The sequence below is a fragment of the Apostichopus japonicus genome, chromosome 12 (assembly GCF_037975245.1).
Source record: "Apostichopus japonicus isolate 1M-3 chromosome 12, ASM3797524v1, whole genome shotgun sequence".
NCBI lineage: Eukaryota > Metazoa > Echinodermata > Holothuroidea > Aspidochirotida > Stichopodidae > Apostichopus > Apostichopus japonicus.
Window position 1 is genome coordinate 20,512,904 of NC_092572.1, and position 24,510 is coordinate 20,537,413.

At 36.3% G+C, this 24,510-nt stretch overlaps 2 protein-coding genes across 32 annotated transcripts in view; both read left to right on the top strand.

The window, feature by feature from the left end:
- Window positions 1-1,515: 1,515 nt before the first annotated feature.
- LOC139977099 (uncharacterized) lies at window positions 1,516-11,862 on the top strand. Of its 2 annotated transcripts, XM_071986178.1 has the most exons (9): window positions 1,516-4,511; window positions 4,925-5,254; window positions 6,040-6,357; window positions 6,917-7,225; window positions 8,400-8,492; window positions 9,205-9,244; window positions 9,615-9,718; window positions 10,727-10,769; window positions 11,371-11,862. In XM_071986178.1, the coding sequence occupies exons 1-9, from the start codon at window positions 4,385-4,387 to the stop codon at window positions 11,474-11,476; spliced, it is 1,470 nt and encodes a 489-aa protein (XP_071842279.1). In that variant the 5' UTR covers window positions 1,516-4,384; the 3' UTR covers window positions 11,477-11,862. The 2 variants fall into 2 exon arrangements, with proteins under 2 accessions (XP_071842279.1, XP_071842280.1); XM_071986179.1 differs by lacking the exons at window positions 9,205-9,244; window positions 10,727-10,769; window positions 11,371-11,862.
- LOC139977098 (uncharacterized) overlaps window positions 9,779-24,510 on the top strand; it is a 45,935-nt gene continuing 31,203 nt past the window's right edge. For 25 of the 30 annotated variants that reach the window (XM_071986145.1, XM_071986151.1, XM_071986150.1 and 22 more), the window contains exons 1-8: window positions 9,779-11,472; window positions 12,333-12,427; window positions 12,741-12,826; window positions 13,025-13,113; window positions 13,867-13,960; window positions 21,517-21,614; window positions 22,520-22,822; window positions 24,148-24,471. In XM_071986145.1, coding sequence (XP_071842246.1) covers window positions 12,795-12,826; window positions 13,025-13,113; window positions 13,867-13,960; window positions 21,517-21,614; window positions 22,520-22,822; window positions 24,148-24,471 — 940 coding nt within the window. In that variant the 5' untranslated portion in view covers window positions 9,779-11,472; window positions 12,333-12,427; window positions 12,741-12,794. Of the gene's footprint in view, window positions 11,473-12,332; window positions 12,428-12,740; window positions 12,827-13,024; window positions 13,717-13,866; window positions 13,961-18,969; window positions 20,507-21,516; window positions 21,615-22,519; window positions 22,823-24,147; window positions 24,472-24,510 lie in introns of those variants that run through there. The other 5 variants (XM_071986173.1, XM_071986175.1, XM_071986176.1 and 2 more) reach the window with 5 other exon arrangements.

Below are 24,510 nucleotides of genomic sequence, written 5' to 3' on the forward strand. Positions count from 1 at the left end.
CGGTTTGCCCTAGAAGAAACTCGTCAACTCGACATGGGTCCTGTTGAATATTCACATCGCTATAGTATAACGCATGGATAAACATGATTTAAGTTGCTGTTACATGACGAGGGAGATCCCCTATCATTTTTGTCAACTCTCATATTAGCGACAACAAAGGACATGACGTAATCACACCGTCTGTACCTAATAAAATGGCGCCCTTCTCATTCTACTCACTCACCTCATTTACCCGCCTTATTTAGCCGCCATATTTACTCACCTCAAAAGAGGTTAGAATGCCACATACTATACAACTCATATGATCTCTGAAGGGGTTGTGATCGATTATAATAGCGCGAAACTTGGAATATAGCTGTTAGCTATTGTTAAATGTCTGGTGTGTTGAAGTAGTTTACTGCTCTTATGTGTTAAGTTCAGATGGGGATTTACACATGTTTATAATGTTAGAAGTATACTTTTGCCGCTAGTACTATACTGTTTAGGGGTTGTAAGCGCAGAACCAAGCTGTAAGATATCGATGTTCAACAAGCTTGTTTTAATTGGCTTAGAAATGAACGTGTTTATGAATGCTTTAAAAAGCACATTACGTACTGCGCATGCTCAACCCGTTCCTTGTAATCAACGGTAATATTATATTTTAAATGACGTTTCCATATTATATTTATAAATGGAGGGAATGTTCCTAGAATTTCGTGAACTACCTCCGCACATGAACACTTCCCTATAATGGACGTGCAGATTGCGAACCATTCACGCAGTTAATTCAAATTGAGATTGGTAAAATATCGGTCGAAAAGAAACTTCCTTCAAGTTCGCCAACAAGGTGCTGCTTATATCATACTGTGATATGTTAGCAACGGCTTGCTAACATTCTGGTTTGACTAGTCCACGAGTCACTCTCCCAAATGTCGAACGTCGTACGTTTTCTGTTCACCAAAGCTAAACATAAAGTTATCACTATAACATTTGTCCGAGTAAAGGAAAAACATACAACATCGTAACGATTTGTCAGACTACAAGATTGAACATATAACTGAAGCAAAAAGACATCAAAAATACCGATATCTTTGACACCATCGTCAATCACGTCAGCCATCCGATTTCAATGTACAAAGGCTAATTATACGCATGTACACAGCAAAGAGAAACATGGTACGTAATTGTCAAATGGGCCCAATACATGGAATTATTGCCCGACTGACTAGCGATTGTTACTCCAAGTCAATAATGAAGTTAGATAATTTGCTTATCAAAAGCAGTTCAACTCTGACAGAATAAAGTAAGTCAAATGAATTCTTGACCATTCATAGAAAAAGAAAAAGGGCTAACCTGCTCATCAAACCAATAAGTTTTGGCAATATCTAAAGTTTCATAGCACAAATTTCAACTACCTACTCAACTTACCCACTTTTTTCCTAACAAAACGTCTCCAGCAACGCCCATTAAATTTTGACCACATGTTGTTTGCCCACTCCCTTTGATGGCATTTATTTATTTATTTATTTATTTATTTGCTAGACTACAACGGTAATAATGTAATGGGTCTGCTGTATATGTATTGATGCAGGATTTAACTATATATAAAAATTGCAATTTGCATGTGAAATGTTCATGATGACTTCTATGTATAGCTTCTTATGTTTCATTGAGTAGTATTAAATGTACCGTTGTAAAACTGAAAGTACACTTCAGTTTCTAAAAGACTGTACAGTACTAGAAATGTAATGTACACTTACCATGAAGAGCCAGCGTGTTCACTTAATATAATATTAATTCTATAACCCTTGCAGTTGTTAACGTAACCCATACAAAGAGAAAATCTTTTAAGTGGAGGTTAATATATTGAGGACAGTACCACTACTCTAATATGCTTCACCCGGAAGTCACGCATCAATGCAATATGAACAAATTAAATTGCTCCTCAACCGTTCTTTTAAAAACTAATAGTGACCACATGCACAATTAGCAATGGTAGTGTTGGTTCAAGCATAACTGTAGTCTATATAATTTCCATTCCCTCCTGTATCTGATGAAAATACAAGACAAGAATATTGAATGTCCAAGGCTAAGTGCAAGTTCTGTGTTTTTTTTTCCTCATCTGATATTAACACTTCTTGTACTGTATTACAATTGGTGTCTGGTAAGTCGATCGCAGACTTCATCATATTTGCATAGGACTTTATTATAAGAGCCGTAGATATGTATCCAGCAGGCATCATATTACATTTCCCTACAATTGTATTGGTATGATATATCTATACGAGAGTTGAGAGTTGAGTGACCGTATCAGACAATATATGAATCTTACTGGGTTTGGGTTCCATATTCCGAATAAGTACTATATAATATATTGCTACGAATGTACAGTTTGAAAGTTAAATACGTTTAAAATGACATAGCTTGACATGCTCTAGTTGCATTGAGTTCCCTGGACATTTAAATAATTCAGCCTGTATGTACTTATCACAGTGGCTGTATGTTATCATTGTTATGCAGATGTTGTTTGTTGATGCACATCATATGTTACCTATTTTTATGCCGTAAAAGAGGCGCATTTTGCTTTATCTCAGCATTGTTGTACCTATACGAACATTTTATGTAATTGCATTTAAATCGGAATTCGTAATTAACGTTATAGCTAGTTTGCGCATACCCCGACCCTGCTGTCCATGTCCTGTTGAAGCAATATCCCATCTCATCTGTGTTCTTCTTGCCAAGAGGCAAATAAGGCCTCAACAGATCGTCTCCATTCGTCTCCGTTGGCAGCTGCGTTTCTGGCCTCATTCCAGGATCGCCAATTAGCACTCTCTCTCTTTCATTGTCCACTGTCCTGTGCCATGTTGGTTTTAGTCGCCCTCTCTTTCTCCTGCCCTCTGGTGCCCAAGTCATGCTGATGTTGCTGTCGTTGTTTGGGTTTTGGCGCAATATATGCCCAATGAATTTCCATCTTCTTTTCTTAATTTCGATGCTTAGTGGTCCCATTTTTGCTCTCTTTTGAAGTTCCTTTGTGCTGACCCGTTCTTGCCATCTTATCCCTAGCACTCTCCTGGGGCATTTGTTATGAAAGATATCGCTTTTCTTTTCATCCACCTTATTCCTTTTCCAGGTCTCGCATCCATATAGTAGGTCAGGTATTACCAGTGTTTTGTAAAGCCTTATTTTTGTTATTCTACAGATGCTTTTGGAGACTTAAATCTTTTGTAGACGTATTAGTGCACCCCTGGCTTTGCCAATGATGTTGGCAATGTTTCCCATTCCGCCACCATCTTTTGTCATTGTCGCAACCAAGTATACAAACTCTGTCCACCTCTTGTAACTCTTCCTGACCAATGTAAATACGTTCCTGGTTCCTAGTGTTTATACGCATCACTTTGGTCTTTTGTTTATTAATGTCAAGACCCGCTCTGCTTCCCTCATCAGCTAAAAAATGTGTTTTTATTTGCATCTGTTGCTTGGTTAATGACACGAGGGCAATGTCATCCAGTTTTTTAGTGAATTTCCATCTGATTCCATTTCACCGTTCAAAGTTGCCTTTCTCATCACCCAGTCCAGCACCGTAAGGAATAAGAAGCCTGACATACTGCAACCTTGTTTGATACCAGTTTTTATGTCAAACCATTCTGATTTCTCACCATTGTCCACTACTGCACATTGGAAGTCCTCATAAAAGGCTTTCACCATTCTAATAATCTTTGCTGGTATTCCATATTTTCTACATACTATACGTAAAGTATCATGTTATAAGTATAAAAGACACTCAAAATATGTAGACAGCTGATAGAATATACTGCATTGTATCATAATTATTGCAAGGCCAATTCTGGCTTTTGCTATTCCTTCAACATGTAATTTGACAGTAGAGCCTGTTGCTAGATTGGAGCTCACTTATATCAGACAATACAGATGCAGTACAAATGGAACGTGAAAACAGAAATTATTTTATGTATCTTTGATGATGAAACATAGTACTTATAGCTGCAGTAATTGTATTCTTCTTTTCAATTTATTTATTTCCCTCTTCATGAAAGAATTGCCGATGTGGATTGACGTTAACGCCCTTGAAAATTAAACAAAGCCCTTGTAGCTGCAGTTAATTATTTAATTCATATGATTGCTCTCTTCATGAAAGAAGTGCCTTTGAAGTAGGAATCGAAAACGGCGTTATTATTTTCTTTTATTTATCATCGTTACATTTTAACCTCAGATTGATGTTAACTTCTTTGGAGACTAAGCAAAGCACTTATATCAGTTGTTTTATTGCTCATGTTATATTATTATTTGCATCAATTGAATCCTGCCGTGAGAGATAAAGGATATGTCGAATAAATAGTATCAGTAGTACAAAGAAAAAACGTTTCTTTGTCAATATAAGAAACGTTCGATGTCATATTTGGTTGCGGTACGCAAATCCATTAGAGAAATGTGGAATAATAAGATATTTAGTATGTCAACGATCTTTCCAGTAATTTGCTGCATGGTCATTGCTCAATTGCCACCGGTGATATCAGGTACGTAGAGGTTAAATTCAAGAAAACGATTGTACCTATCTTCAATCCTATTCATACTTAAATATTAATCTTTATCAAAACGCATTGCAAATAGCTTAAACTAGCTTGTTCAATGACTGTTTTCGGTCCGAAAACAAGTCATTATTAACTAAGCCAATAATCAGAACATCTACCAGGAACCAATCGTTTTGATCTTTCGGCTGCATCATTGTAGAATGATTTACTGGATAAAGCCAAGTGTGTAAATTAATATTAATACATTCTTTAATATCAATAAATAAATCAATTTAGGTCATAGTATATATTTAATGGTCAGCAACTGTTCATCCATTCCAATTTGATGATTTATCGATCCAGTAGTTGTTTCGTCTCACATATTTTAAGTAAATATTTCTCTCTGTTATTTTCATCAGAGAATTATAACACAACTCCGCAGCATATGCATAAAGTTGCTCATGTTGGTTTATCTACGACGATAAATTGTTTATATACTTCAACTAATCGTGAGTATGTATTTACATGGAAGAAAGATGGGGAAACGTTGATTCAACCTGATCCATCGAAGTCCATAACCCTGAACGATAGTGACCGTATGTACACAATTCAGGAACAAGAGAGCAATGTCACCGCAACTCTAACAATTATGAATGTTAGTGCCAAGGATAATGGAAAATACAGTTGTTTAAAAGAATTTAAATTCCAAGGAAAAGCAGAGGTTTGCAATTGGGAGATAATCGTACCTGGTGAGTTAAGTTCCCTTCTATTCTTTATAATCACATTTCATTATCCGACACAATAACACACATTTTGGCCATTAAAACATTAAAACATTAAAACAATTAACCTATGAAATCTCTCTCTATAACATCATCATTCGCAAATGTTTAACAGTCCCTTCGTAGCCTTTGACCCATCAAGTCGATCGGCCATACGGATTTAAGGTTGCTATGTAGCGAGCATTTTTGACCGAACGACATGCATCAACCCATACATGACTCTTTGGAACCCATTAGAATAGCCTTTGACATCCAGTAACCTCATGATCTCATGAACCTCAAAGGCAAACAATTCACCCTACCATCAAGTTTGAATTTTATCGATCTTATACGGTATAAGAAGAGCTCATGACGAACAGGTTTTCTTTCAAGGCGCAAACACGCCCAAACCACACGCCCGTACTTCATTTTGAATCACATCCCCAAGCTCTCAGTTACATTGTATGACGTATGCAGCAATTTAGTACAACTTTGCTAAAATCGTCGCTGCAATACCTCCATCTTCAGTATATTAAATGTTGAATGATATATAGAGCTTTCCTCAATCAATATAACTAAGGTAAGTCTGAAATATAATCTATACCTGTGGTACAACATTTATCGGATTTTTTTTCTAAAAGAAAAGTGAGTGACGATTTAACAACCTCAATAGTTCTGTCACTGGACCCAGATCTCTAAGTAAGCTTTACTCACATGATTTACACTGTATACGTGATAATATTCGTTTCATGATTTTCTTGCATCTCTTACAGTACCGGTCACTGCAGTGTGGAAACCTCCATCTAAATCAATGACGTCCATACTTGCGGAACGCTATACCTACGTAAACATAACATGTATTACTGACGGAAACCCGATGCCATCTCTACTTTTGCAAAGATATAACCATAGCATTGATATGTGGGTGAACACAAGCTTGAAACCAGAGTTGGTATTACAGGAAGGAACACTAACTACGTGGAACGTACTTTACAACATTACAAGTAACATATACGAGAAATTGAGGTGTTTCGCTTTTAACAACTTTACTAGCAACGAAGATGATGACGGATTCCTCGTTGATACTCAAAGTAAGTATTATCTACTGTTTAAACCCTGGTGAACCGCCAGAGGTAACTAGCGGCTAATGATCGGTCATATCGAGAGCGACTGTCAACAAAAGACGCTCGCGATCCGCCGGTGGTCTTCAATTAGCAACTCGAATTTCATGACCGCGTGTTACCTTTGGGGCTAGTTATCAATCACAATCACCCATCCGTTGCAGCGCATGAATTCACACCGTTAATAAAGCGCTAGCATTGATGGATGGCAGCTGACGCACCGCCGGCGAACAGCCGGGCGTTCCATCGACGGTCCACGGGCGTTATGATCGACATAGACGGCTGGGCTTTTTGCCCTACGTATCTAGGGCCTAACGTAAGGCCTAACGTAAGATTGTAAAATATTTGCAAACATGTAAGGATTTTGTTTCTTAATGTAAGAGCAACTGTGTAAGCAGCTGCTAAATATCCGTGAGTTGTACTTCATTTCAACTAGTATACTTTTTCTGTTGAAATGTCTTTATCTTTTCTCATGATTTCCTAGATTAATAACAAATTATAAACTCATATTTTTCAACTTTCATTTTAGTTCCCGTAACCTTTGAGATTGTACTAGAGACGCATACCGAAGGAAGAAACGAATCAATTAATTGTGCTACCTATGGGTATCCTGTACCGAATGTTGTTCTACAAAGAAAATTGTTTGGCAAATGGACAACCATGACTGATGTATTACCAGTTTTAAAGAATGCGAGCAAGTATAAACGTCACCTTACATGGGAATTTTACTTAACAAGTAACGACGACGAGAAGGAAAAAAAGTATAGATGTCGAGCCAATAACACATTTCAATATTTTGTCAACAGTGAAGCTGTAACGATATACTTCCAGAGTACAGGTATTGTGACATATACAAAACTTTAAATTGTTTGACTAAGCTTATAATTTGTACTAAGGCAGCTATTACTTTAAAACATCACATTGTCACACATGGGAATCAAGTTTCCTCAAATGAAGTTATGCCACGTAGCATACGCTATTACACGAAGTAGAATTTTGATATATATAATACACCTTTAACAATTTTCTACTTAATTGAACGTGTGTAAACATTGGAACCCAAACCATGAAATTCTGCCATTTTTATTTACTTTCCATGTGTTACAGTAAGTATGTTCAACATATGTAATATTTTGTTACCTAGATTTGTTTTCTAACTCCTTTGAATATTAAAATACTTTTATAAATACCATCTTCCAATTTTTTAATACTATTATGACATATTCCAATGTTTTGTGATAAAGTCTCAGTACGTGTTTGCCAAATTTAAACTTCGACCTTTCCAGCTTACTGAACTAAAAGTTCAGTGAAAATGACACCGTTCTATGCAATTTTCGTATCAATATACACTATTTCTATTGAGCTATCCGTCGTTAAAAACGTTGAACTGAATAACATTCGCCAGATTTATTAACGGGTCCGTATATTCTACAAAATATGCAAGCCCCGCCCAACAGATCATGCGTCAATCAAATTTCTCTTTTTTGTTTACGATCGTTAGGCCTCTGCTTACTTTTACTTTCGTACTTAGGTCCCTACTCTTGTATCTATCCCTCGGTCTTACCGATGTAGCTTCGAAATTGTGTAATTTCCTTCCATTGCAATAAATCAACAGTTTTTTTCAGACGTTTCCTCAATGGAATTTAAAAAAAGTGGACGTAAGTTGCGTAGTACTGCCTCAAAAGCTTGATCGGGCCTCATGTGTAGACTATTTTGTTTACATTTGTGTAATGAGCATGCTAACATGGGCGGTTGCAGTGATTTAACGGTACATCGTTCGCGCCAAAAGGGCAACCGAAAATCAATTTATATTTCGATTGCGACAGCATCTCTCAATTAAAACCACCTGGTCAGAGTGCATTTAGAATAAGAAACATTGTATCTACTTCGGAAGTTTGTTTTTCGAAATTCAACAGCAACACGTATTGAGACTTTAATTTTCACTGTTGTAAAAAAAAGTAAGTAAACAACTAGTAAAATAGACCTATGTTTTCTTTTTGCCCAACTTTCAGATACCTTCTTTAAGGTCCATCTTCATGCCATTGTAAGCGTTTTAGTTGGTGTAGCAGTTATCATTTCGGTGCTCGCAGTGGCTCTACTTCAAAGTAAGGGTAGTTAACTTTTAACGTCCAACGATTTACGCACGAACTAACTGTACGTGTCTTCACCCAAGCCGAAAAGGTGTGAGCTTATATTTTTTCTTAACGTGTAGCATATTATGCATATATATGCCAGGGTGTTATAACACACTAACACGTGTTATGTTTTGGGAGCATGCGAAAGCTAGATATGTTAAAGATACAATTCAGTAAATCGTAGTGGTAATATACATACATATATATATATATATGTATATATATATATATATATATATATATATACATATATATATATATATATATATATATATATATATATATATATATATATTATTTTTAAATATTTTTATATAATATAAAATAGTTTTTATATTTTTATATTTTTCTTAACACGGGCCGCAATAAAATGTGCCTGTAGCATAACACGTGTTATCATGTTATAACACAGATGCATATAAATGCGCAATATATTCAAGTCGAAAACGCTATTATAAGCAACTGTACAATTCGGTTCGGGTGGTGTCTTAGGTTTGTTATAGGTATGTCTTGTCATGATGTTTAAGTAAATCTTAGTATTTTCCTTTACGGTAGGTAAGTTGTTACCTCACGGTCAATTAGGAGCTTTACATTTGTAAGTTAAGAAAGTATACTATTTATGTTTCCATACGAATTACAGACACTTTATCACTTGCTCTTGACAATTGTTGCCAATTTACAGAAAACACTATCACGCGTGCGTTCACTCCTGTTATATCAAGGTAACTTTAAATGCTACACTACAAATATTTAGTGTTATGTAGATATATAAATAAATAAATAAATATATATATATATATACATATATATATAATATAATAATAATAATAATAATTGTACCTGAAATTCTTATCAAATGTGAATCATTTAACCCATTAAAAGATGAATCGTAGTAGAACAGTTAATGTTCTCATTTAAATAATTGATCGTCGCAAATATTAAGAAACAGCGATTTTCTATCAGCACATATTTTGTTATGCACAACTGAAAAATCATATTGACGTACATTGTCTGCAAACACAACTATGTAATTGTCTTTGCGAAACATCATTGAAGTCTTAATGAGGAATATGTTCTAATTACTTAATATAGTCTGGTGATGAGGACTTCGCAGTATCCTCCGAACAATACTCCTCTTGCCGCGAATTCTTCTGACAGTTGGCGTAAGGAAGTGCCTCGGGCTCATGATTCCAGAGGTGAGTATCATAGTATTTTTATGTTATTATATTGTCGCGTTCGCGGATAAGACGATGGAGTCCTTTAATGTAGCCAACCGGTTGAGGCGATATTAGTGCCCAAGGCTACATCTCATTATTCTGAAACTAGAATGAGACCCTCTTCGCGTATTTATGATAACCATTGAATAAATGTAGAAATCGCATCTCCTTTTATAGAAATGGACTTTGAAATACTCCCAAGGATTGAACTGGCAGAATAATAGAAAGCATAAACAATTAGTTAGTTCTGTGAAAATACAGCCTGACAAAAGACTTTTATATAATTCAATAATCACACGATGAGATCAAAATGTTGAATAAAGCTATCGCTACCTGGGATAAAACCAACGTTTCTGAAATATAATTTTCCATAACTTTTCAACCTCTAGTTGACACTAAAAAGTGAAAACAATACATAACATTAGTATGCATGGGCAATTTGAACATGCACTTAATCCTACTGACGATTCAATAAGAAACATAAGCAGACAGATAAAATACATACACACAAACATACATTACAGAAAAAGTTCACCATTGTGGAAATATATAAGAAACAGTTAACAGACTTGATTTACTGATTTTGAGAAATAAATAGGAAACTCTTAATCAATTGCAAGAAACAGGCTGTTCCAATTTCGATGAACACATTAAAAAAGTTAACCCTATCAACTATGAAGACTTTGGTTGAAATTATCTGCCAACCAGTCACCATCCATCACATATCTGACCCTTAACCCTTTTAACACCATTAAGGGAAAATGGAATAAAATTTCCTAAGGTTACGTCAATGCCAGGAAGAAGGGTAGTCCATCTCTGCAAAACTACTTGTTACCCCAATTAAAAACATTTAAACAATAGAGGGAATCCTAACGAAGAAAACAAAACATGCTATTGTTGAGAACACAACAGTAATATTATAGTCTCCAGCAGGGTTTTCGGTATAAACCATTAGAGTTCACGATGATCATTATTTTACTTCCTCAGATGTTCCAACCGTTGGTGGAAGTTATCCCAATAGGATATCAGGGTAAGGCCATCAAAAGCAAGGAACAGTGCATGGAAACTTTTCGTAGTATCTCGTTTCTTACAATATATTTCAAATTCTGGTTTTCATTAACAGCATGAGACTTTAAAGCACAAAAACTCATGTTAGAGAGATAAAATGAAATTTTCTGGAATTAATTCTAAGCCCTAGTTGGGATCCTGTGGACTTCGGACGCAGCGTTTGATTATCGTTGATTAAAGGTACGGTGCCTTCGACAAATAAGCTAGACTGTCTTATTTCTAACAAAGCAAAGTTAACAATAAGCTGTGCCTTTGACATATGTTTTAAGTTTTACTCTGTAGACATTGTACATTACAATACAAGTCTGATTGGATGCTGACTAATATGTTATACGCTTTAGCCTATAATTGACCTGGACAACGTGGAGTACATTTAAAGATGTTATGGAACATGTGACTTCTATAAACGACGTGCAAATAAGGTCTTCAATAAGGTCTTTAAATATATATTTCTCGAAGCATCTAGGGGTATAAAGCTAATACATGCATTCCATTTAGTTATTTAAAGATAACTTTGTGTGCGTAAATGAACATGTGTCCTTGTTTATTCCATAATGGTAAAGATCTTTCTACCACGAATTGGACGCCATGGAAAATGAAAAAGGAAACGGATTTGTTGCCTGTTCAAATAATATGGCAGAGTTAACCGAGGTAGCATCGGCAAGGTAATTTAATCGTTATCCGTATTTCATTTAACATTTGATTTTTATATTTTCAATATAAATGTATCTTTTTCAATATAAATTTATCTGCTTTACTTGATTCTCAGTTTTTGACTCGATATTCTAGGGTTAGGGTTGACTCAATACATGTATTATTATCACATGGTGATTCAATTTGTAAATTCTACAAATACAAGCCAGATTAAATGTTGACTAACAGTTTTAACGTATTCGCCTATTAGTTGAAATTGATGTGCATGGACGATATGGAATACAGTTAAGATGTTATGAAACACGTTTCCAATCAACAACAAATAATGTTTTAATCTTTTGAAATAGATTTTAAGAATAATATTTTATATATCTGTAAGCATCAAGAGTTCTATACCTAATACATGCATTCAAGGGCGTAGGAACCGGGGGGCTGGGGGGCGCCAGCCCCCCCCCCAGTGAAAAATGAGGAGGGGCGGAAGTATCATTCCACACCCCCCCCCCCCGCTTCGCAAGTCAGAAAACCCCTTTTTCATTTCCAAATGAGAAAAAAATCTCATTTGGAGCACCAAATTGCATCTAAGGCCAGGTGAAAATACAAAATTAAGTTTACAAAACGGAGTGGGTGTTGAAGTGTGCTATATTGCACCAAATTGCATCTGAGGCCACCTGGAAATGCAAAAAATTCCAAACGGGAGGGGGTGTCCCCCTCCCCTTAGACCCTTCCCCCAGGCCGGCCATCGATCTTCAGCCCCCCCCCCCCACTCAAAAGTACCTTCCTACGCCACTGCATGCATTCCACATAGTTATCTACAGATATCTTCGTGTTTCGTATATATACCCGTGCTCTTGTTTCTTCTATAACGGAAAAGACATTTCTATCACGTGTTGGATCGCACAGAAGAAGAAAAGGGAGCGTTATCTTTTCAATTGAAATAGCAGAGTTCACCGATATACGATAGAAAAGGTAATATAAATTTTAATTAAATTCCATTTTTATTGTTACTTTTCCAAATCAATATAATTTAGCGTGTGATATATAAGTTTAACTTGATTCAATATCGAAAGAGTTAGTAGATAATTTCCATGAAAAATGGAAATCTACATATTTTGGGGGCTCACCCTACCCACATATATCCAGTCAAAGCCACTGATATAAGTCATTGAGGAATTAGAGAAATATCAATTCTCTTTAAAGATTCAATTGGCCATTCATTATGCAATATTTGGTTTAATTGCCTATGTTTTCGCTTAGCTACTTTGTCGTCGTTTGTTGACAGTGCAAGGAATAACCTTTGCTACATGTTTGCTGTATGTCGGGTTATCAGTAACAGATGCGTGTACTCGCCACATACGGCAATGGAATGTAAGTATCCTGTTCAACTGTAATATACCAAACCGACTCTATGTATGTTTCGTTCATTGGACTGCGCCATTTAGTTGACTGTCAAATTCACTCCCAGATGGTACAAAATGTCCATGCTCCAAAAAACAAAGATCTACTAATTATATTCAAGTTAAAAAGCGGTCATCTCTTTCCTCATTTCTTGTTCTTTTTCCTAAGTGGGGAAATTTGGAAAGAAACTCCTTCAAAAGGACCGAAAGGAGACAGAAGTTGGAAGTGCTATTTTCTGAATATAACTGATACTGACGGTTTGTGGGAGAACAGTTCATCTTAAATGCAACCGCTAATCGGTCGTGCAGATTTTAAAAAAAAATTGTATTTTGTCACATAATTCTCTTGGATAAATTTGAGCGGATTGATGGCGAATCACCGAAACCGATAAACCACAACAACAACAAAATGGATATCTCTCTTGCTTTACATTTTCCATTCACGTACTCTATACAAACAATGTTAACGAAGGCCTACCATTTTATGCTGTAAATTAAAATTTCCATCTGACGCTCATTGTGACTATTCAATAGTACCTTATTACCAAAACGTTTGCATATATGATTATGAGATTACCGTCTGTTATGTCAGTTTACTACATGAAGGATATAATTTTATGTTGTAAACTTAAAACTCCATCTGACGTTCATATAACTATTCAATAGTGCATATGACCTATATGTTTGCATATATGATTATGAGATTACCGTCTGCTATGGCAAGGATCCAAAGTGCAATATTCCAACATATTGCAGTGTAGTTATTGTGAAACACAAAGAAACGTTTGCTTTAGCACGAGGTGTCGTTGTTATCTTACATTAAACATCACATACCTTAATTTTGCTGAACCGAGCATTCAGGTAAGGAATTTAACATTCTAAGTTTTCGGGAACGAACGCTAACGATCTTAAATCGTTTTGCATAACTGGCATAATATGTATAATACAAGGGTGTGATTTTAATACGCTATGAGTATGATTGTACTATGTATATGATCTCCTTTCAAGTAGGTGAGGACACAAGAAACAAAGCATTTACTGAAGATAGATTACTTGGCGGGAATATTGCTGTGCTTGCTTACCTTAATTTGAGGGGTAATTTTCTGTAAGTTAAAAGAAGACGCCTTAAACAGTGTATTACATTTAAATATGTATGACTATAACCAGAGCGGCTACCGGCAACAAAAATCATCAGAAGATATTGTCTATTCTGTTCATGTAATTTATAAACTGATATTGAAATAACTCAATGAGGTAGGTTACATAAAGTAAATTGACAGCTCACCTTTTCTTCACAGTTAAGTGACGTCTCCGAAAGGATGTTTTCTTAGACGGGCACTACTAAGGGCTTAGAAGTAGCAATTTCCATATTATCCTTCTAACTTTCCTTCTATAGTAAAGCTTGCGGTGATAATAATTAAAGCATAACACACATCCTAACTTAATCACCTTTGTTAAGAACTTAATTACCTAAGTAAAGAACTTATTGATACAGCCGAGTTAAATTTGAGTGAGTTTACACCTCCGCCAACCAATTTAAGTCAATACCAAGCTAATGGAACTTGAACGATAACATCAATTGTCAAGGAATGCATCTCGGTCCTCTTTATTTCATCTGTAGTAGGCCTTCTACGTCTGGAAAGCATCACGCTAGGCATACAACATGTGGGCGTGTTCTACATTAGAAAAAGAAATATAATTCACATAATCAAATGTCTATGAACTTTGTTCTGCTTTGATTACTTAAGGATTATTTGACCTTCTTGATCCAAACTGAACTTATTTACAGCACACATTCGTTAGAAAGAACAAAACAGACATCAAAGTACCTGCAGTAACTAGATACTTGATAACAATGAAATGATACCAATCAAGCGGATAATGCTTTAGCGAGAAATGTTATATACCATGGCTGAAGAATTTCATCAGATGAACGACTTACACACATGATATAACGATAAACAAATGAATATGACTGTTAGAACGCTGGAAATAATGAAACTAATACGATTCTCTTACGATATGTGAATCTCGTCAAAAGTTTTTGACCTTTTGCAGATATAGTTCTTTCAGTGTGCAAAACTGTTATGTGCAAAATATTACCCCTTAGCAAGGTTAATACATCTCAGTTTATTCAGCAGAAGATACAGTACGGTACTGTAACATTTCAATCAGAAATCAAAGCATTCATACTCATGGGGAAGAATATAGTACATTCACTGTTGAAGGTTGTAACTTCGTATTTACAGATCTACAACTGGATTTCACAGTGGTCTTGCCTTTCCAGAAAAAAACTATTCCGTTTGGGTATTAAGATATTCTACTTGATGTTTGATGACAATGACAATTAGCGTATAATATCACCTAAGATTTGATCATTTAGTATTCTATTTGCACAATAATGTTACATAAAATGGTATTGGAGGATTGGATGATCTAACAAGTTACGATTCTAATACAAGAAGGAAGATCTGATGTGTAAAATACTGCACTCACGCTGAAACCTCGGCTACTTACGGCTTCCTTGAATTGGACCGTCTTGCTCCACTATGCTGATGAAACTGCACAAGTTTGCTGTCGCGCAATGTGCTTCTCTTGTCCAAGATACCGCCTCTTGTAATGCCACATTAACTATGTCTAATTATCATGAAATTCGGTTCAATCAGATCACTAATAAGTTTATGTAATTTCTGATAACTCAATCGATATCATAGAATGATCTATTTATACTGACAATAAACCTGAGAAAGGGTATTACAAATCCAAAAGAGTCACAATCTGCAAACTTAATTAAAATAACACATTTTGTGAAAATGTATTGTTGTTATTAGTGTGCGTATCTTAGCTTCTAACGTTCTGCCTAGTAACCATGTATAAGTCTTACACACACCATGCATTAAACTTTTCCTTAAAAGGGTAATTCGATTATGGAAAATGTTCAACCGTTTTAGACCGAACCGTTGAAAAATTAAATTACATGCCCTCTTCATTTATCAAAAAAGAAACCCTATTCGTCTTTTTCAACATACTACAGCGTTGAATGAACTGCCTCGTTCACCTAACGAGCAATATAGCAGATTCCGCGACAATATCGCAGTGGATTTCATAGAATCTATCAAAAGTTCACAAAAAGTTGCAAAATCTTACGAGAAGCAAGAAAAGCAGCGAAACAAAGTAAAGATCATTACCCATGTGATGAATTATGTAAGGATAACACGACGGTATCACGGTAGGTTTGAACCCCACTTACAGAACTTATTTAGACATGTAAGTAATGAAATGCCATATGACAGAAAACTTATTACAGCGCTTGTTGTTGCTCTCTGTCACTGATGACTGAAGCGCCCAAAAAGGTTGCTGCTCTCTGAGATTTGAAAATAATGTCTGATGTCCGATTTAATGAGTGTGCACCTGGGATGAACTTGAATCTTATCCTAAATCCTAAATTTTCCCAATTTTTCAAAAAATTCTGCAGGTTTCCTGATCAAGCGAATAAACCAGAATGTACTATAGTAATTAACCGAATAATGCTCAGTGGTTCATATGATTCGTGTAGTTCTATTTTTACCCCTAAGAGTCATTTGATCCAAATGGTGACAGTTAGGAATCGGAAGGTTTTCTTTCGATGAATGTGTTCCGCGCAATTTACCGATCTGCGCTATCTTAAGATTGCGCTGCGCGTTCTTAGGATCCAATAATTGCGCACCGATCTTGAGATTGCGCAAGCTGTTAATAGCAAGCTGCTAGTGTTAACTGTAGGCCTGTACGGGAAAGAACATGGCAGGAGGGGTCAAGGTTTTTCTTGATATTAAACACACCAAATTCTACGCAACACAAAATGAATAAATACGGGTAGCCAATGTTAAGGCTGTGAGTTTTCGTTTAAAGACCCAAACGTTTAAACGGCCGATTTTTCGTTCGTTTAAACGTTCGCGAAAATCGCGAAAAATGGGTTTAGTACCGAAATCTGCCTTTTCCGACCGAATTTCGGTACTATTTTTCATTTTAAGAAAACCGAAATGTGAATTGCAAATACTGGAGGAAAAAAAACAAAGTTAAAGCTTCCATCCATCATTTGTTGACTTTGGTTTCTCCTATTTACTGTTTTTTTTCGCAATGTGAAAGTAAATTGCAACAAGAGAAAGCTTTTCTTGCTAGACGAAATTATCAGCTACGATCGGCACACGCCATATACCAGTGCTGAGTGTCAAAACTAGGCCTAACATTAGGCTATGCAGTCCTTATATGCGTGAATCAGTTTGGTGATTTTTTAGTATTGAACTGACCTTGGTGGCCAACGTTAGTAGTTGTGAGAAGTACACACTCAAATGACGATATGCAGTTCAAAATAAATTGTTATATCCAACGTGTTTGCCCTCTTTGTGATGTTTTTATTATTTTATTTCAATTAACCAGCAGAGGATATAGAGAAAATCTTTTCAAACACATTGCGCACACTGGCGGATCCAGGGCCTTTGTTTGGGAGGGGCCAAAGTGGCGTTAGAGTGATATGGGGAGGGGTCAAAGGGGAGGGGGTGCCCCCCAGATGCAATTTAGTGCGGCAAAAGTGTACAATGGTGATGTTAATTTACTTCTAAAAAAAAGTTTCCTAAAATATTTATAAAACAAAGTTGGGATCATCTTTCACAAGAAATTTTATTTTTCATAGGTTATAAATCTCTTACAACCAGCCTGTAACTGCAAAATGGTGAAAAACTGTAAATCCTCATTTAATCATACATTTAATTTAAAAGCAGAAAACGAAAAGGTTTAGACTAGTCTACCACTGCTATTCCTCTCGATTTTTTAAATTTCCAATCATACGATTTAGGGGATGTTCGGAAACACTTTTGGCTCACCTTTGGGGGGGGCATGGCCCAGTTGCCCCCCCCCCCCTTGGATCCGCCAGTGATTGCGCACAGTTCGTCTTCAAAAAATGATCGTTAAATTTAAACTTGCAAGGTAAATTGCGCAATCCAAAATACCATACGACATGTACAGCCGCGCACGCAGCCGGACCAGAACGCAGTCCTAGCAGTGTGAAAACATTTGAACAGGGCTCTGTTAGTTGAACAACAAAAATGCAAAAAGTAACATTAGACCAATCACAGTCCATTATTCACTGTTAATAACTGTTTAATTATGTATTTGAATTCAGCTCCTTTTTACCACCACAGAATGTTTATTTAATCTATCATTGTGTGCCTGATTACGATGTAATTTTTATCACTTTAACTCATACCACTAGGAACGATCCTAATGTACTTATGGCAGCATTTATAAGCAAATGATTGTATCATTAAGTTTGTAAATGAATGAAGACGAATATCATACATTGTATGATCCTGTAAACTTGAAATTATCTATATATTGTATAAATGTTGCCAGCCACTGCATTGAGAATTTCAATGTTTTTAGCTTTAATGTGTTGTGCTGTAAATAAAGAACCTGTTAACACAATTGACAGGATTTATTTTTATTACATGAATTTCTTAAACTCTAATCATTGACAGGATGTGTTTTAATAGATCCTTAAACAGAGAGGACATCGATTAATAAGAATGATGAAATCCGACTGAAAAAGGAGACTGGTTGCTGATCTTCTTTAGTGCTGTCCTTTAGTAGTGTCACAGTTCAACCTGAAAAACTAATGAATAATTCTTAGAACATGCATGAAATGAGACAAAATTGATCCCCATCTTAAAGGAAATCAACATGCCCAATGAAAACTGATGTTTTAGAGGGACTCTTGTTGTAGGCTATACAACTTTTATTGCGAAATAAAGAATTTATTTTAGAAAAAAAAAACCTGCCTATAGCCGTCCCTTTAAGTACTTATAATACCTACGAACTGACGTGAATTATCTCCACCTTGGCATCCCATAGGATTGATGATGACGTCAATTGATTTTTGCAGAGAATTAATGAGGTACCGACACCATCATTTGATTCAGATACTCCATACAGCTACGATCGCAAGATCGCGCAGTATCGATAAAACGCGCAAGACGGGCCTTGCACAATCTTAAGATCGGTGCGCAAATATAGGATTTTAAGAACGCGCAGCGCAATCTTAAGATAGCGCAGATCGGTAAATCGCGCGGAACAAATGCACCGACTACACATTCAGCACAGCTACTGCAAGCCCTTCCACTGGTCTGTCGTAGGGCTCATTATGTGGTAAATAATAGCAGAGAACATCACTGCATGAATCTTTCGGTACCCGTGAACAAGTGGAGGCCTGCGTTGAATTCTGCGAAACTGAAACTCGAGGTGATACCAATTTTATATTCAAACCGTTCGTTGCGTGACAACTTAACGACGTCACCGTTGCATTTGCCAAGACAAAAGCAAACCCAGGAGAAAACAGCAACTGCTGAATACATTATACTGATGATAATTGTTGTATGTTCATTTGGTCAAGGTGCAAAAAGCCTTGCATGATATCATTTTATATTGCATAGTGATATGAGAATGTGACTGACATATCTCTGAGACCGTTTAATACAGTTTGCTCTTTCTATAATATGTAAGGTCATAAATACAGCTCCTAGAAATGAGTTTGTTAGGATGAAAAGATATCTTAAGAAGAGGGCAATCCAAGGAGTTGTGTATCTCATCACAAACACCCTGTAATTAATAATTGCTTATTGGAAATATAACAATGCGAAACATGCACACACATGTTTATGAAAGCCGCACTGAACAACCCCGAGTTCTGTCATTTTACCACTTACTTGTTGACCTTCATTGTAAACTATACACAGTTAAATAATATTGTAACAATACTTAACTTTTGCAGGTTCCACATCTTTTCAACATTTATCGTTGTGTCCAAAGCAAACTGAGATTTTCCATTTCAATTGCCCTTTACCTTTGACCACTTACCTTTCATTCTGGAGGTCTTGAAGGTATGAGTACCTAGCACAGAATACCTTCCTACCAACTAGAAGAAATCATGTAAGAAATACTGCAGTCGATCAGCCGAATCAAACAACTGCATGCGCGTACAGAAACTGTTTTTTATTTCATCTACAGATGTATGTGAATGCGCTGTAAAAAACGCAGTTGTGAAAACAGCCGTGGGCTGTCACGCTTGCACTGACTATGCCTTTGGTATTCTAAAAAGATGGAAGTCAACAATATGTTGCGTTCGGCCGACACTTTTTTGATTATACCTATATATTTACTGTAGCACCTTGGCGATTGGTATTTGTGTTATATCTGTGAAGTTAATGTGTAAAAATAAGAGGGCCTGACAAGTTACAGTAACAGAAAGGACAAATAAACACCCATAATACAGACAGCTTATGAGCAGGGTGAACACAAAAGAGATATATGTAAGAGAATTAGTAGACAAGGGAAGGAGAGTAGACAGAAACCAACAGGGGGAAGATGAGAGGTAGAAGATAAACGGTAGAGGGACAAAGAGAGGTTAAAGGGAATAAGATATGGAGTAAACTAGAGAAGGACAACGACCGAAAAGGGGAAGCAGAAGAAAGGGTTAGTCATGTCTTTCCTGAATATTGAGCCCATGAGGTTGAATGGTTCGAAGGTGTTGCATCCACAGTCTCTCTCTCTGCTGATTCTTACTAAATCAGGACGGCTACCTACTGAGTTAATCCCCTGTCAGGGACATGCCATTACGGTTGTAAGTTGATTCACAGCTTTCCCGTGAGTTGCTTAATTTGACCATCGAGCTCCGACCATTAACATTTGCCTTCTGTTAGCATAGCTACAACAAGTTTGATGTTACTTGACTTTCCCATTATACCATTGAAAATAAAACATTATATTGAGGTCTCGCTTTGCAGTAGGAAAACGCACCAGACAAGGCTTAATCTGCAAGGACCCCAAATATCGATTCTGCAATTGAGAATTGCTGTATTCTTTTAAAAAAAATGTACCTCTTAGATAGATTCCATCCTTCGCTTAGCTTCATTAGGAATTTGGTAGCTATGTGATCATGGCATTAGTTTCAAGTAGCTTTATATGAGTTAATTGCTACAGGAGATCACGTTACATATTCCCTTCACCGTTATTTTGTGCGTCTCTTAATAATACATGTGAAGGTTGAATGTCAATTCCGTAGTTCCCCTTGGAGCAAAATATCACTTTCCACTAAATCAACATTGGTGACAAAACTATAAATATTAAAAAGTTTCCCAGGTGTACTTTCTAGACTTGTACGTAGTCAACAGTTTTCACGAGATTTTGTTTTTATTATTTCATAAGCCAAGAAACATTTCCCTACAATAAGGGGTCTCAGCATTATTCATTCACCAAAAAGGCAGCCAGAATGAAAAGGTATTTCTCTCAAAGTAAATGGCTACACGGAGAGAGATTCTGTGTCCTAAACAACTGTCCAACTTAGCTACCAATTAAACGTTCAAAGCAAGACATATCTAGTCTGTTCACAGAAGATTCAAAGAAAACGGCACTGGTAGTCGGTGCATTACAAAGTGCATTGTCTTTTAGTATATTTTAGAATCTACTTTGAGAGTAACAGTAATCCCAAATATTACTTATATTTTAGTTACATTAATTTATTATTTAGTGCAAATCCTGTAACTAGTTGAGTTATATGTGCCTTACATCACATATAGGAGAACTAAAGTAAACCATGAAAAATTATGCACATTACATACGATCTGTTTACAGGCTCAATATTTTGTATTGCTGTGAGAACTGGAATATCGAAGCAATGGACAAGGCTTTGTTTCTCCTTATCTTGACAACTTTGTTAGCATGTATCTCAGGTGAGTTTATCTCCGTTACTGAAACTTACATAAATATAACATATATATTGATAAAAAGATACTTAGTTTAATGTTGATTGTATGTATTTCATGACTGGTCGGCATTTACATCCAAGTTTAAGACTCACTTAGTGAGGTGCGATAATTTGCCTCAACAAACGCACTAGACATGCCTTAGGCAACTTGGATTAAAACAAAAGTAAAAATGCAAGGAGAAGAAAGAACGTCGTCTTGAATGCCTTGCTCCAATTATACTCACAGGGTTGGAATCATTCCCTTATGATTACTTACCATGAATCTGTTAATACACTTGAAACTTGTGGCATGTCAGAAGTCTCTCACTCAGAAGTAATGTATGTGTTATTGTACATAGCAAATCTTCCCATTCTAGGAAAAGTTATTAATTTAAACTTAAATACCTGTCTACAAGTTCAACTGAAAACTTAACTTCAATGCAATGAAAAAATTCACAACCTGTGTAAAAGTTTGCACGACATATAAGTAACTAGTGCACCTACCCCGCGTTGCTTAAAACATTTACAACATTGTGTAATAAGTGACTACACCGCATTGTGTTAACTAAACAACATTGTTGTGTAGTTAGTTTACACTAAGCGGTACAAGTTGGCTAGTTGCACGTGTGTTCGTGTAAATTGTAAAAGTTTAAATAAATTTTGAACCACTTGGTTTGAAAACTCATTTTAAAATGTACTTTGACATAAATGGTTGCAAAATACATTGTTTGGATATTTTAGCCACAAATTCATGGGAATACGAGAAGGTATCTCGGATCATACGGATCAAACCATTCATTAACAAAAAAGGACACGCTTTCATCTAATATGCTTACAAGGGTAATAAGAAGCTAGTCATGACGTTTATGTACTTGTGATATGTCGTTTCAGCTAGTGACGTGCAGGTATCGATGGCTTCGGTAATATTAGAGGAAGGCCAAACGGGAAACATATTTTGCAATGTGAATGGCATTGGATCGTACTACTGGAGAAAAGGAAACTCTTTTGATAACAGTACTGAAGTTGCTTATATCATCAGTGGCGTTCCTAGTGCAGGAGATGGATCATATTCCGTAAATGAAAATGGGACTTTGTTCATTAGGAGCGTTGTCCTTGAAGACGAAGGAAAGTATTTTTGTCGAGTCGCTTCAGAGGAGACGGATTGCTATGGAGAGGTCATGATTTATGTGCAAGGCAAGTGAGCTTGCTCTCGATACCGGTCAATCGTAATATGAAAAAAAAATGTTTAATCCTAGTCTCGCTGTAGACCATTTTAATAACGACTTTGTTAGACAGGTCAGCTGGACCCTCTCTTCGTTGTACGTATATATTGTGGATATCATATTTAGCAAAACCAAAGCAACGGTCTTGAAAAGAGGTGTATTACACGTACTAAAAGGACAACCGATATGAGTGATTGTTCAAAAGTAAATTGGAAAAGTAACAGCATGAAAACCACCCATGCGTTTAACGTTATTTAACAATATAGTACATTATCAAAGTTTATCAGAACGAAGGAACAGCTCTCTCACAACAGGTCATTACAGATATGGTATTGAAAGGGTGCTGCAAAAAATTCAGAAAATTGAAGATATGATAATCAACATACAAAGTATTTAAAATATTTGTTGTTAGTGATACAAATCTTTCCCAAGCAGTCGATATTGATGCATGAACTTCGGCTAGACATCTTGTGACAGGGGAAAGTATTAAGCCAACGATGTCACTGCCTGTTTACTAACTCTGCACTATAGAAATCTAGCTGAGCGGTCAAGCCGTGCGTATCCTGCATACATTTTGTTTATATGTTTATGCATACGTGTATAGTCGCTTGTGATCGAACTTGGATCTGGTTCGATGAAAAAGAATCAACGCTCCTCGAAGTAACAGACTAGCAACTTAGCCTTAATTTAGGCAGCCTAAGTTAGCTTACGCGTAAGTAAGGTTTAATACGTTGAGCTAGATAAAGTGGAGAAAACTACTTCTCCAATAGAAGGCCGAGAATAAAATCCAGTTGAAATTCGTGTATATAGAGCTTAAATCTCGTCTAGTAAACTACAAGTTTGTCCATGAACATAACTGTAGCAGGCGACACTTGTCTACATGGCACGTGGACTTCGTTTGTAGGAACGTTAACATACTATATACAGCGTACGATACGTTCTGGGTAACAGAACACATAACTAAGTTTACGATGTCATATTTTGCGTGTTAGTTTGTGGCATATATAACGATGCATGTTGTTCAGGAATCGATTACGGGTCGGTTGGCCTTTATCATACGACGTTCGGAGTTATTAAGCAGAATTGCTTATGCAGTACAATGAGACTTTATGTTTATTCATGTGTGTAGACAGTTGCGTAAGGTCATATGCCTCATAGAATGATAATTACATGTTCTTACCAACGGGTAATTACCACTTATTTGGTATAAGACTCTGTTTTGCTAAAATGGCGACGTGTGAATACTTGCAGGAGAAGTTTTATTTAACACAACCCTGTATTTTGTTTCTCATCCAGCTTCTCTTCCGAACTTTGTGATCGGTATTGACCGCTGTTATACAAAACACAGTTGTTCAGTGCTCATCGATTCATCACAGTCTGCGTCTTTGACATGTATCGCAAGAAACGCGTCTTGTTCAATGATCTTAAAGTGGTTTAATGGATCGACAGAGATAACGAATCACATTAGAAAGAATTCCTCAATTGTCCAAGGAGTAAGAGAAATTTCAAGTACATTAGACGTTGCCCATGGAAAAAAGGGCTCGCTAACATGCCAAGCAGTAGAACCTAAAGGAAGGAACGACAACGGGAGGTTTGCGAATGTCCAACTCGAAATGCCAGGTAACTGATTCCATTACAATGTTCGAATAAAATGTCCGA